General features: G+C 39.5%; 1 protein-coding gene across 3 annotated transcripts in view; it reads left to right on the top strand.

Annotated features, from left to right (window-relative positions):
* The window catches only part of PARL (presenilin associated rhomboid like), a 47,522-nt gene that overhangs the window by 11,096 nt on the left and 22,663 nt on the right, over window positions 1–13,763 (top strand). For all 3 annotated transcript variants that reach the window (XR_007408081.1, XM_025451323.3, XM_025451322.3), the window contains exon 4: window positions 1,855–1,903. Coding sequence is in view for 2 of the 3 variants with exons in the window: in XM_025451323.3 (XP_025307108.1) it covers window positions 1,855–1,903 (49 nt within the window). In the remaining variant the exon portion in view is untranslated. The remainder of the gene's footprint in view (window positions 1–1,854; window positions 1,904–13,763) is intronic.

Here is a 13,763-nt window from a genome sequence, read left to right as displayed (position 1 = left end):
TCATTTATTTATGATAGAGAGAGGCAGAGACACAGGAGGAGGGAGAAGCAGGCTCCATGTCGGGAGCCCGACGCGGGACTCCAGGACCGCGCCCTGGGCCAAAGGCAGGCGCTAAACCGCTGAGCCACCCAGGGATCCCCTGTTATGTGGATTTTAAAAGGCTGCTCAGTGTGGGATGCCTAGGTGGCTCAGCAGTTGAGTGTCTGCCTTCAGCTTACGGTGTGGTCCTGGGATCGAGTCCCACATCAGGCTCCCTGCGAGGAGCCTGCTTCTCCCTCTGCCTGTGTCTCTGCCTTTCTGTGTCTCTCATGAATGAGTAAATATAATTAAAAAAAAAAAAAAAAAAAAAAAGCTACTCGGTGACATGATGTTTACACACCTCTGTTAACTACCCACTGTAGAATATTTCTCCCTCAGGGGATAAAGTTGAAAAGGGCACAAAATATAGAGCTTTTAGAGCTTTTCATTGTTTCATATGCAAGTTGGTGACCCTCTTTCAATTTAATTGATTTTTTATTTTTATTTTTTTACAAATACTGCCTATAAGATAAACCATACTTCTTTCACCTGACAATACTTAAGTGAGCAGGGAGGCCCTAAGTTAATGTGTGGATCCAGGTTCATTTGGTTTTCAAGCACCTTTGTTTTTTGTTGATTTGTTTTGTGTTTGTTTTTAGTTTTGATATGTGTGTGTGAGAGAGTTTCTCTATTAGTTTTCTCCTAATGATAATTCAGGGTCCTTTGAAGTACAAAGAAGTATTCATTCTTCACTTCTTCACTTCCCCATAGACTTCACTTCTTCACTTCCCCATAGACAAATGCAAGAAGCCTGAGCCTTACCTGGTTTAGAGAGGTTTTGTGTCAAGAGGACAATGGGTGTGATTATTTGCATGTGAAAGCCACAGTAGCTAACAGTGATTAATTCAGAACAGTATGTTTAAGAAGATAGTAACACCTGTTCCATAATGCTGGATTCCTTAGAAAGCTACAGGTTTCCAGCATGTCTATATTATAAAGTATTTTTAAAGATTTTATTTATTTTAGATCATGAGCTTGGTGGGGAGGAGAGCGTGTGAGCATGTGAGCTTGTGTTCTTGCACTTGAGCAGGGGAGGGGTAGATGGAGAGGGAGAAGCAGAGAATCTCAAGTGGACTCTGCCCTGAGCGTGGAGCCCAACGCGGGTTTTGATCTCAACACCCTATGACCATGACCTGAGCTGAATGAAACCAAGAGTCAGACGCTTAATCAACTGAGCCACACAGTTGCCTCTATATTATAAGGTTTTGATGGCCCAAATTGGTTCTTTAGAATGGTGAAAAGTGACACAAGCAGTAAATACATGAGCACATAAGCATGGGTAGCAGCATAGGGAGAGGGACAAGCATGCTCTCCGCTGAGCAGGGAGCCCAATGCAGAGCCAATCCCAGGACCCTGGGATCACTGTGTGAGCCGAAGGCAGATGCCCAACCAACTGAGCCACCCAGGTGCCCCTTTGGGCACCTAGAATTTAAAACTCGATTGGACCTTGGTGAATAAATCACTTAACCTTGATACCTGTATATAATCTGATAGTGTGCTAGGTGCTTTATGTTATTAATATTCCTCACAACAATATTGCTAGGTACCTGTGTCTCCATTTTTAGAAATTATTTGTCTGAGGTCACAGAGCTAAACAGCGACTCTGCATGGAGATTGTAGCCTCACTAAATCACCTGTGTTTCTATTTTGCCACATATCTATTGTCTGTATATTGGTAATATTTACACAAGAATCTTTTTATGCACAAAGCAATTTCATTTTCCTAGCCTGAAAGTATTTACCATATGGTGATAGGCAATTTTCCTTCTGTTTTAGATTAACAAGTGGTGGAATAACCTAAGTGATGGCCAGCGGACTGTGACAGGTTTGTGTTAGCTTACACGTTTTAGCCATTCAAGGGAAGAGAAATCAAACCAAAAGGTACAGTATGTCACAGTCAATGGCTTTTGTGTACACTGCTCACCAGTGTTTTAGAAGACAGAGTCTGTACCTTCAGGCTAATGTAATATTTTATAAAAAGTAGTGTGATGTAAAGGTGTGCATGATGTTCTGGATCACTTATTTTCTAATTTGACCTAGTATGATACTGATCAAATAATCTTTGTTGTAGAATCCTAGCTTGTGAAATAGGTTCTGAGTAATTATTACTTCCCCTGTTAAAGAAATTAAAGGGGACATTGATTAAGTACCTTCTTTATGCAGAATGCTTTATACACATTCTCTCCCTACCTCACAGGGTTGCTTACCGGGTAGTTCTCTCCCTTTTTACCAATAAGGAAACTGGCTTTCAGAGAAGGAACTTTTCAAAGGTCACACTGCTAGTAAGTAGTAGAGCTAAGTTTTAAAACCCAGGTCTGTCTCATTCTAAAGCTAATTTTCTCTTTACTGCACCATGCTGTTTTTAAAGTCTTTATTTATTAAATAAATGTAAGCATGCCATGCATGTCACCATGATAATTTTTGTTCATTGTCAATTTTCATGGAAAGATAAATCCAGCTCTTCAATATAATACTTGTACAGGATTTTATAGACCTAGTTATTTGAGAATTTGGGGAAATGGATTTGAAAGTTTAACAATTGTGCAGATAGGGAAAATGTCTTCTAGAGAAATAGCAAAATACTGCTTTTTCTTAAATATGGTTAGACTTAATGGTACTCTTAATTTTCTTTACCTACCTAAGAGGAGAAAAAATGCTCATCTTTCTTCTTTTGGGCTCTTTGTCTAGAAGATTTACTTTTTCTCTCTCCTTGTTAGAACCTGAACTGGTCTTCAAGCTTATGGTTTAGACATTGTTTCCTGCAGTAACTGTTACCAGACCAAAGTGAATCTGTTCCTTGGTGAATTATAGACAGAGACTGTATCAGGTTGGAGTTGCTCAGAGTTATCTTTATTTGTACAAATGAGACCATGGGAAATAATTTCCAAAGCCATGACTCCTTTCATCAGGGCTTGGGGTGAATATTCAGAAGGGTAAAAGATTTTAATATAATGAAGCTGAGGTAGCAGGCACTTTCTGACTCACCTACACAGGCTTCCTCCTCAAAGATTTCTTATCCTGTTATGGCAGTTCATTAGTTTATAAAAGATGAAAGTGACAAGCCGAAGCTTCTGGGAGTGTCCTAGGTTTAGTGGGTCATGAGATCTTGTCAGTAACAAGTGCTTTAATATTTCTGAACTCATTGCACCTTTTTTTTTTTTTTTTTAAGATTTTATTTGAGAGGGAAAGAGATCATGGGAGAAGGGCAGAGGGAGAAGCAGACTCCCCTCTGAGCAGGGAGCCTGATGCTGGGCTCCATCCCACGATCCCGGGATCATGACCTGAGCTGAAGGCAGGCAGTTAACTGACTGAGCCACCCAGGCATGCACCTCTCATTGCACTTTTTAATCATTTATTTATTTCAGAGAGTGCACGCATGTGCAAGTAGAGAGAGGAGCAGAGGGAGAGGCAGAGAATCCTTAAGCAGAGTCCCTGCTGAGTGCAGAGCCTGAGGCGGGGCTGGATCCCAGGACCCCAAGATCATGACCTGAGCTGAAATCAAGAGTCCGATGTTTAACCCACTAAACTGTCCAGGCACCCTATGCTTTTTAATAATTTATAGCACAGCTTGCCTTGTAATTGTACATACAACATCCTTAAGGACAACAGGGAGGTTTTTCATTTTTTAGGGCGACTAGCACATGTCTTGCACACAGTAATGGCACTTGACTAAAAATCTGCTGAGTGAATGAATATTGAATGGGCTCTTGAATCAAAAGATTGAGATTTTTCAAAGGTATATTGCTATTACTGTAGAATTGCTTAGTCAGTAAGGTCTTAATAAATAGAATACCTTCAAAGACAGCTCCATAATAGCTCATCTGTTTTCATTGGGATTAACAGGGTTTTTCGTTTGTTTGCTTGTTTTCTGAAAGTAACTAAAGTTAACATTATTTCCTTAGGGTAGCAAAGTTTTGATTTCCTTTGATATTTTCAAAGTATCTCATAGTTAGTTGACACCTAGTGTTTTTTGAAGATAGTAAAGATTTTATGTCATTAAATATTTGAAGAAACCTTGGGATTAAAATGTAAAACATTTCTCATGCCAGTAAATACCTTATACAAAGAAGTTGGTATTTGGAGACCACTGAAAATCAGAATTCTTTCCCCAGCCTTTTTCTTTTACCTTAGTCAAATCCGTTATTTGACACATAGGATATAGTAGTAGAGAGAGACAGACATTTTGATCTAACTGGCAGCTTGAGTGTAAAGTGCTTTGAATCACAGAAACATGAACAGTCATGCTAACTCCTTATTATGAGGTTATCTAAGTGACTTTTAAGTGCTGAGGAGGTGCTGTCCTTGGGAGTAACTTTTTCAAAGGAACTAGAGAACTGATCCTTTTTTTTTTTTTTTTTTTAAGATTTTATTTATTTATTTGAGAGAGAGAGAGAGAGAGAGAGTACAAGCCAGGGGGAGGGTCAGAGGGAGCAGCAGACTCCCCACTGAGCAGGGAGCCCGATGCAGGGCTTGACCCCAGGACCCTGGGATTATGACTTGAGCAGAAGCAGATGCTTAACCAACTGAGCCACCAAAGTGCCCCTAGAGAACTGATCTTCATCCTCCTGCTCTCCCTTTGGTTGGTTGGGGATTTTTTTTTTCTGGTGTTAATCTTAATTACTACACAGAAGTATCTTCCCAAACTTCACCTTGCTTTGAAAAAAAAAGTTCACTTGGTATTTGTGGGAGCATCAAGTAGCATTCTTCAAGTTAGACTTGTCCCTGGTGCTTTTACACTTCAATTAGTTTCCTATTGTATTGCCTTGTTCTGCAGGGGTTTTAAGCCTGTACTGGAGGTCCCTAGGCAACCCGCAATTTCTCTCAAATAGATAAGGAGAGTATTTCCCCTACCTTTCTAGCTTTCAGGTATGTCTGTGAGATACCTGCCAGGTTTTCTAGTAGCTCAGCAGAATGCTGACTTTACTATTTCGGGATTTAGGTAAAGCAGAGAGAGAGAAACCTGCCAAATTGTTGTATCTGATGGAGGAGGAGATGGAGAGGAGGAGGAGGGGAAGAGAAACCTCAGAAAACAGTGCCCTATTTTCTCTGCTAGTCCATGTGTATCGTCAGCTCCAAAGTTAGTCACTATCGCACCCTAGGGCCTTACGCCTTCTGCCCCAATCTCTAAAAGTGTATTTTTTTTAATTTCATTTTTTTTGCTATTTTCCTTCTACCAGGAATAGTTTATTTTTTAGTTTTTATTTCCTTCCTTCTTTCCATTTTTAAGTAGGCTCTACACTCAATTTGGGGCTTGAACTCACAACCCTGAGATAAGAGTTGCATTCTCAGGGCACCTCACTGGCTCAGTCAGTTAAATGTCTGCCTTTGTCTCAGGTCAAGATCCCCGGGTCTTGGATTAAGCCCCATGTTGGGCTCCCTGCTCAGTGGGGAGTCTGCTTCTTCCTCTCCTTCTGCCCTTCCCACTCTTGTTTTGCTCTCTTTCTCTCTCAAATAGATAAATCGTAAAAAAAATAAAAATAAAAGAGTCACATGTTCTACCAACTGAGCCTGCCAGGTGCCCCTAGTTTCAATTTTCTTTCCCTTTATACCTTTCAAAGATTTTGATCTATACCTCCTAGGCTAAAGTCTGCTTCCCTGCTCCTGAAGTTGCTGGTAAGGCAGTGTTAACTGGATCTAACTAATCTTAAACTTTTGTCACTTTTTCCTGAAATTCTTAGCTTCTCAGTCTTCTGACAAGTTATTTCTGGGTAAAGAAAAACAAAACTAATGTTTGAGTGCCAATTAGGCTTCAAGTACTAGGGTAGGTACTTTACATATATGCTGTTATCCTATTATTAATCTTTTTATTTAAGATTTTATTTATTCACGAGAGAGAGAGAGAGGCAGAGACACAGGCAGAGGGAGTAGCAGGCTCCCCACAAGGAGCCCGATGCCAGACCCAATCCCGGGACTGTGGGATCACACTGTGAGCTGACGGCAAGATGCTCAACCACTGAGCCACCCAGGCACCCCCCTTATTATTAATCTTAATTGTAAGAGCCCTTTTGGTGGTATTCTGATTGTTCACATTGAGTAACTGAGGCTCAGAGAAGTTAAATAACTTGTCTGAGCTCACACAGCTAGAAAGGGTAGGGATGGGGGGAATAAATTTTTTTCCCCTCTCAAGTGCAGCTTCCTAGTTTAATATACATTTTATTATATCTTTTCACTTTCTACTATAGCAGATCACCTCACCAATAACTTACCTTTCTGTTAACCACACTGCTACCTCCCAAAACAAGGTATCTGGGTGTTTATTGACAGCCCAAACTGCAGTGGCTTGTCCTAAGACAGCAGGCTGGCACTCAGGGATGAATGGGAGCTCTTTTTGTCTACTTAGGTTAGTCTTTGTCATTGTAAAATGAATAAATGTGCATGGTAACAGGATAAAATAGTGTTAAAGAATATATAAAGTGAAAAATCTCTGTAGATTTCTAGTTCTGCAGTTTTTTAAAAAAATTTATTTATTCATGAGAGAGAGGGAGAGGCAGACACAGGCAGAGGGAGAAGCAGGCTCCATGTAGGGATCCTGACGTGGGACTCGATCCCAGGACTCCAGGATCCCACCCTAGGCCGAAGGCTGCGCTGAGCCACTGGGGCTGCCCTAGTTCTGCAGTTGTTCCCATATTAACTACTGCCTTTTTAGTTACATTTGTATATTCTTCCAAAGTGTTTATATATAGGCATTTATACTCCTTTGCACCTTGATTTTATTATTCTCTTAATATCTTAAAGGACACTGTATCAGTACAAATAAGTCTATTACATTCTTTGTTTTATAGAAGTATAATGTACATAGAAGAATATGCATATGTCAGATGTACAGTTTTCACATGAGCCCATCCATGTAATTATAAGTAGCACCTAGTTCAAGTACAAAAATGGAAATTACCAGCACCCTGGGCTCAGATTATTCTTTTTAATAGCTGTGTAGTAGTTCATGCAAATGATTACTATGTACCAAGTCTTCTATTAATGGATATTTAGGTTAGTTGTAGTCTTCAATAAATAATATTGCAGTGAATATCCTTATATAGAGATATTTGCACCCTTTTGCAAGCATATTTTTAGGATGAGTTAGTAGAAATAGACTTCGTAGGTCAAAGAGTATGTACTCTTAAAAGTTTATTGTCAGATTGTCTTAAAATAAGTTTTAAATATTTATTTAAATATCTATTTAAATTTAAACATCCTCCAACAACCTACAGAATCTAAGTCATTTATTTCTAAAAGTTGCTCACAGGGGAGGTTACGTATTCTCATTTATAGGGAAGGTGCAGAGAAATAACCCCTTCTGTGGTTAGTTTGTAAATGTCTTTGTCTACCTTACTGTGAATTTGCCCCATTCTTTCCATCTGCCTTTATCAGTTCTAACTATCTGTATCCCAGTTGGAAGATTTAAGATAGATGGTCTTTCTGAATTTCCTCTTGATTCCAGGAAGCTGTAGGACCAGTCCTTAGCTAGTTTTGTTGATACTGCCCAGGAAGAGAAATTATAGTCACTGCGTGAAGCCAACAGGATGATCCCTATGCCTATAATTGTGCTTCCCAGGGAACCTGAGGTAGGAATCACTTGAGCTCAGTTCTTTGGTTGTCGTGGATGTATATATTTGATAGTGTCTGGACTGGCCAGGTCTAGCCTCCCTCAGGTAGAGAAGCTGTGGAGAGGTGAGCTGGCCCACTGCATCAGCGGAGGGGATCTTGTTCTTAGCTACTGGACTCCAGGTGGGATAGTAGGTCTTTTTTCAGAAAAGGAGAAAAATAGACTGAGATTACTGAACCAAGGAGTGATTCCCAAATTAGTGTATATTTCTTTCACTCAAGATATTATTCATATATCTTAAAATTTGCCTTTTAAAAGTATGCAGTTCAGTGGTTTTTATTGTATTCACAAGGTTGTGCAACTATCATACTCTAATCCCAGAACATTTTCATTATCTCAAAACGAAACTCCATACCTGTGAACAATCACTCCCCATCCTCCTCTTCCCCTCAGCCATAAGCATCCCCTTATCTATTTTCTCTCTATAGATTTGCCTGTTCTGGATGTTTCATATAAATGGAATCACATACATGACCTTTTATGTCTGCTTCATTCACTTCGTGTGATGTTTTCAAGGTTCACCTAAGTTGTGGCATATGTCAGTACTTCATTTCTTTTTATGGTTAAATAATATTCCATTATAAGGATATATCACATTTTGTTTACTCATATGTTGATGGATATTTGAGTTTTTTCCACTTTTGGCTATTATGATAATGCAGTGGACTTTTTTGGTATACATTTTCTTCCTCACTCCTCCCTCCGTCTCTTTCTTTTCTATTTTATTAATTTGACAGACCACAAGCAGGGGGAGTAGCAGACAGAGGGAGAGGGAGAAGCAGCTGGGAGCTTGGTGTTGGACTTGATCCCAGGACCCTGGGATCATATGACCTGAGCTGAAAGCAGCCGCTTAACTGATTGAGCCACCCAGGCACCTTTTGTATACATTTTCATGTAGATGTACCTTCATTTCTTTTGCTAATATATACCTCGAGTGGAATCATTGGGTTGTATGGTACTCTTGTTTAACTTTTTTTTTTTTTATTAAAGATTTTACTTATTTATTTATTTATTTATTTATTTGAGACACAGAGAGAGAGGCAGAAACACAGGCAGAGGGAGAAGCAGGCTCCATGCAGGGAGCCCGACGTGGGACTCGATCCCGGGTCTCGAGGATCACACCCCGGGCTGAAGGCAGGCGCTAAATTGCTGAGCCACCAGAGCTGCCCTTGTTTAACTTTTTAAAATTGTAGTAGAAACAAAAAAATGTACCATGTTAGCCATTTTTAAGTTTATTTTTTTTTATTTTTTATTTTTTTAATTTTTTATTTATTTATGATAGTCACAGAGAGAGAGAGAGAGAGAGAGAGAGAGGCAGAGACACAGGCAGAGGGAGAAGCAGGCTCCATGCACCGGGAGCCCGACGTGGGATTCGATCCTGGGTCTCCAGGATCGCGCCCTGGGCCAAAGGCAGGCGCCAAACCGCTGCGCCACCCAGGGATCCCCATTTTTAAGTTTATAGTTCAGTAGTGTTAAGTATGTTTACTTTGTTATAAAACATCTGTAGAACTCTTTTGTCTTATAAAACTGAAACTCTGTGGACAATTTCAACTTTTCCCTCTCCCCTTCAGCCGCTAGTAACCACCATGCCACTTTGTTTCTATAAATTTGACTATCTACCTCATTTAAGTGGAATCAAACAGTACTTCTGTTTTTTGGCTCATTTATTTCACTTAGCATAATATCCTCAAGATTCATCCATGTTGTAGCATGTGATAAGATTTCCTTCCTTCTTAAGGCTAAGTCGTTTGTTCCATTGTATGTACATACCACATTTTGTTCCTGCATTTATTCATTGATAGACTTTTGGATTGCTTCTACCTCTTGGCTACTGTGAATAGTGCTGCTGTGAACATCAATATGCAAATATCTCTGAGATCCTGCTTTCAGTTCTTTTGGATATATACCTGGGTATATCTCAAAAGTTGGATTGCTGGATTATATGGTAGTTTTATTTTGAATTTGAGGAATTTCCATACTGTTTTCCACAGTGGTTGTACTGTGTATTTTATTTTTAAGTCATCTCCACGTCAGATATGGGGCTCAGTCTTACAACCCTGACATCAAGAGTCACATGTTCTGCTGACTGAGTCATCCAGGTGCCCTGTGGTTGCACAGTTTACAACCCCACCAGCAGTGCACAAGAGTTCTGATTTCTCCACATCCTTGCCAGGACTTACTTCCTTCTGTGTTTTCTTTGGTTTTGTTTTTTATTTATTCATGAGAGACACAAAGAGGCAGAGACACAGGCAGAGGGAGAAGCAGGCTCCATGCAGGGAGCCCAATGTGGGACTTGATCCTGGGACCCTGGGATCACACCCTGAGCCAAAGCCAGATGCTCAAGCACTGAGCCACCCAAGCATCCCTCTGGTTTTTTTTTTTTTTGATAGTAGACATCTTAATGGGCGTGTGGTGATGACACATCATTGTGGTTCTGATCTGCATTTCTGTGATGTTTAGTGATATTACACATCTCTTCATATGTTTGTTGGCCATTTGACTATCATCTTTGGATAAATGTCTATCCCAGTTCTTTACCTATTCTAATCAGGTTATTTGACTCTTTTTTTGATTGTCATTGTTTTTTATATATTCTAGATATTTACCCTTTATCAGATAAATGATTTGCAAATATTTTCTCTCATTCTGTAGATTGCCTTTTTCACTGTGTTGTATATTTTGGACAAAAGTTTGTTGGGGTTTTGTGTGTGTGTGTGTGCATGGGCTTTTAAGAGCGAGAAACTGAGCAGGGGATGGGGATTGGAGGGACAGAGGCAGAGGGAGAGACAGAATCCCAAGCAGACTCCACTGTCAGTGAGAAACACCACATGGGGTTCAGTCTCAGTATCCTGAGATCATGACCCGAGCTGAGATCAAAAGTCAGACGCCCAACCGCCTGAGCCCCCGAGGTGTCCCTGGACAAAAGTTTTTAGGTTTGATGTCCCATTTGTCTATTTTTGATTGTATTGCTTGTGCTTTTGGTGTCCTGTCGAAGAAATCATTGCCAGGTTCAATGTTACAAGGCTTTTCCCTGTGTTTTCTTCTAGGAATTTTATGGTTTTTGTTTTCACATTTCAGTCTTTAATCCATTTTTAGTTAATTTTTGTATGTGGTGTTAAGAATCTAAGTTCATTTGTTTGCATGTGGATATCTATTTTTCTCCATATTTTCTTTTAGAAGAATTGCCAAATTGTTTTCTAAAGTGGCTGCACCATTTTACATTCCCTCAAGAACTGTATGAGGATTCCATTTATTGTCTTTGTTTTCTAGTATATCAGTGACACTGTACCTATTAATTTCCCATTTCCCCTTCCTCTTAACCCCTGGTGACCACGATTTCTGTGTCTCTGAATTTGCCTATACCTCATATAAGTGGAATTGTAAAATACATTTTTTGTGTCCAGCTTCTTTTGCTTAGCATACTGTTTTTGCAGTTCATCCATATTGTAGCATGTATCAGAATTTCTTTTTTTATTTTTTTAAGGCTTAGTCATTTTTCCATTTTATGTGTACACCACATTTTGTTCATCTGTCAATGGGTATTTGGGTTTCAGTCTTTGGCTGTTATGAATTCTGTTCCTGCAAACATTTGTGTACAAGTTTCTACTTTGTGTCCCTTCTTTCAGTTCTTTAGGGTATATATAGTCAGAGGTGGAATTGTTGGATCATGTAATAATTCTGTTTAATTTTTGAGGAACTGCTAAGATCATGACCTGAGCCAAAGTCAAGAGTCAGATATTTGAAACTGACAAAGCCACCCAGGTACCCTGTCCATTCATGCTTATTTGGAGAAATGTCTGTTTAAATTCTTTGCCTGTTTTAGAGTAGTCTTTTTATTGAGTTTTAAGAGTTCTTTATATATTCTGGATCCTAGATCCTTATTAGATACATGATTTGCCACAAGCTAGGAAGAGGGAAGGAAAGAGTCTTCCCAAGAGTCTTCAGAAAGAAGCATGACCTAGCAACAACTTGATTTCAGACTTCCAGCCTCCAGAATTTAAGAGAATACGTTTCTGTGGTTTTAAGTCACCAAGGCTGTGGTAATTTATTATAGCGGCCCTAGGAAAGTAATAAACTGGTGAAGTCATCTGGTTCTGGGCTTTTCTTTGTGAGAAGTCTTTTTTTTTTTTTTTTTTAATTATAAATTCACTATTTCTTATAGGCCTATTTAGACTTTCTTTTTTGTTTTTCATTTTTTAAAAATATTTTATTTCTTTATTCATGGGAGAGACAGAGAGGCAGAGACATAGGCAGAGGGAGAAGCAGGCTCCCTGTAGGGAGCCTGATGAGGGACTCAGTACCGGGTCCCCAGGATCCCAGTGTGAGCCACAGGCAGACACTCGACCACTGAGCCATCCAGGTGCCCATGACTTTCTTTTTCTTGAGTCAGTTTCAGTAGTTTGTATCTTTCCAGGAATTTGTCAGTTTCTTCTGATTTCTTATTTGTTGGTATACAATTGTTCATAGTATTCTCTTATAATCCTTTTTATTTCTGTAAGGTCAGTAGTAACATTCTTTCATTCCTCATTTTAGGAACTTGAGGTGGTGTTTTTTGTTTTTTGTTTTTTGTTTTCTTTGTCAATCTCCCTAAAGGTTTATCAATTTTATTGGTCATTTCAAATAACCAACTTTTGGTTTCATTGATTTTTTTTATTTCTCTATTTTTCTGTTCCTTCATCCAAACTATTATTTCCTTCTTTTTGCTTGCTTTGGGTTGGCTCTTTTTATTTCTCTAGTTTTTTAAAGTAGAAGGTAGGTTATTGATTTGAAATCTTTATTCTGGGATCCCTGGGTGGCGCAGCGGTTTGGCGCCTGCCTTTGGCCCAGGGCGCGATCCTGGAGACCCGGGATCGAATCCCACGTTGGGCTCCCTGCATGGAGCCTGCTTCTCCCTCTGCCTGTGTCTCTGACTCTTTCTCTCTCTGTGTGATTATCATAAATAAATAAAAATTAAAAAAAAAAGAAAAGAAATCTTTATTCTTCTTTAATGTAGGCATTTACAGCACTACTTTTGCTGTACCCTGTAAGTTTTAGTATTGTTTTAGCAGCTTGGGTTGTCAAAACAAAATACCATAGATTGAGTGGCTTAAACAACAGAAAATTATTTTCTCAAAATTCAGGAGGGTAGAAGTCCAAGATCAAGGTGCCATCATGGTTGGATTCTGGTAAGAAGTCTCTTCTCTCTTCTACCACCTTCTTGCTGTGTCATACTTCAGAGAGAGAGCAAGAGCAAGCTCTTGAGTATCTTATCTCTCTTATACGGAAACTGATCCTCTCAAGGGGGACCCACCCTCATGCCCTCATCTAAGTCTAATTACCTCCCAAAGACTTCGTCCCCAAATACCATCACATTAGGGCTGTGTAATGAATCTTAGTGGAACATAATTCAGTCCATAGCAGCTAAGTTACATTTATGTTTTCAATCATCTCAAAGTGCTTTCTAAATTACTTCATGATTTCTTCTTTGGCCCAGTGGTTATTTAGGAATATATTAATTTCCACAAATTTATGACTTCACCCAATGTGTTATCAATTTGTAATTTTATTCCATTGTGGTTAGAGAGCATACTTCATATAATTTCACTGTTTAAAATTCATTGAGACTTGCTTTGTGGCCGAACATACGGTCTAGTCTATCCTGGATAATGTTACATGTGTGCTTGTAAAGAATGTGTTGTTTGTGTTTTTTCTTCCTTAAGATTTTACTTATTTTTTAAGATTTTATTTATTCACTTGATTGAGAGAGAAAGGAAGCATGAGTGGGAGAAGCAGACTCCCCACCCAACGCAGGGCTTGATCCCAGGATCTGGAGATCACAACCTGAGCTGAAAGCAGATAGCTTAACCGGCTGAGCTATGCAGGCACCCCTTAAGATTTTATTTTTGAGCAATCTCTACAACCCAATATGGGGCTCTAACCCACAACCCCAAGATCAAGAGTCACGTGCTTTACCAACTGAGCCAGTGGGGTGTCCCAAGAATGTATTGCCTTGTTGTTGGGTATTTTGTTTTATTAAGTAGGCATCACATCCATTGTGGAGCCCAACATAGGGCTTGAACTCACCATGTTGAGATCGAAAGTC

Source organism: Canis lupus, chromosome 34, assembly GCF_003254725.2.
Source record: "Canis lupus dingo isolate Sandy chromosome 34, ASM325472v2, whole genome shotgun sequence".
In the NCBI taxonomy this organism is placed as follows: Eukaryota; Metazoa; Chordata; class Mammalia; order Carnivora; family Canidae; genus Canis; species Canis lupus.
Note: the sequence above shows the minus strand (reverse complement) of the source record. Positions and strands in the feature narration are given on the sequence as shown.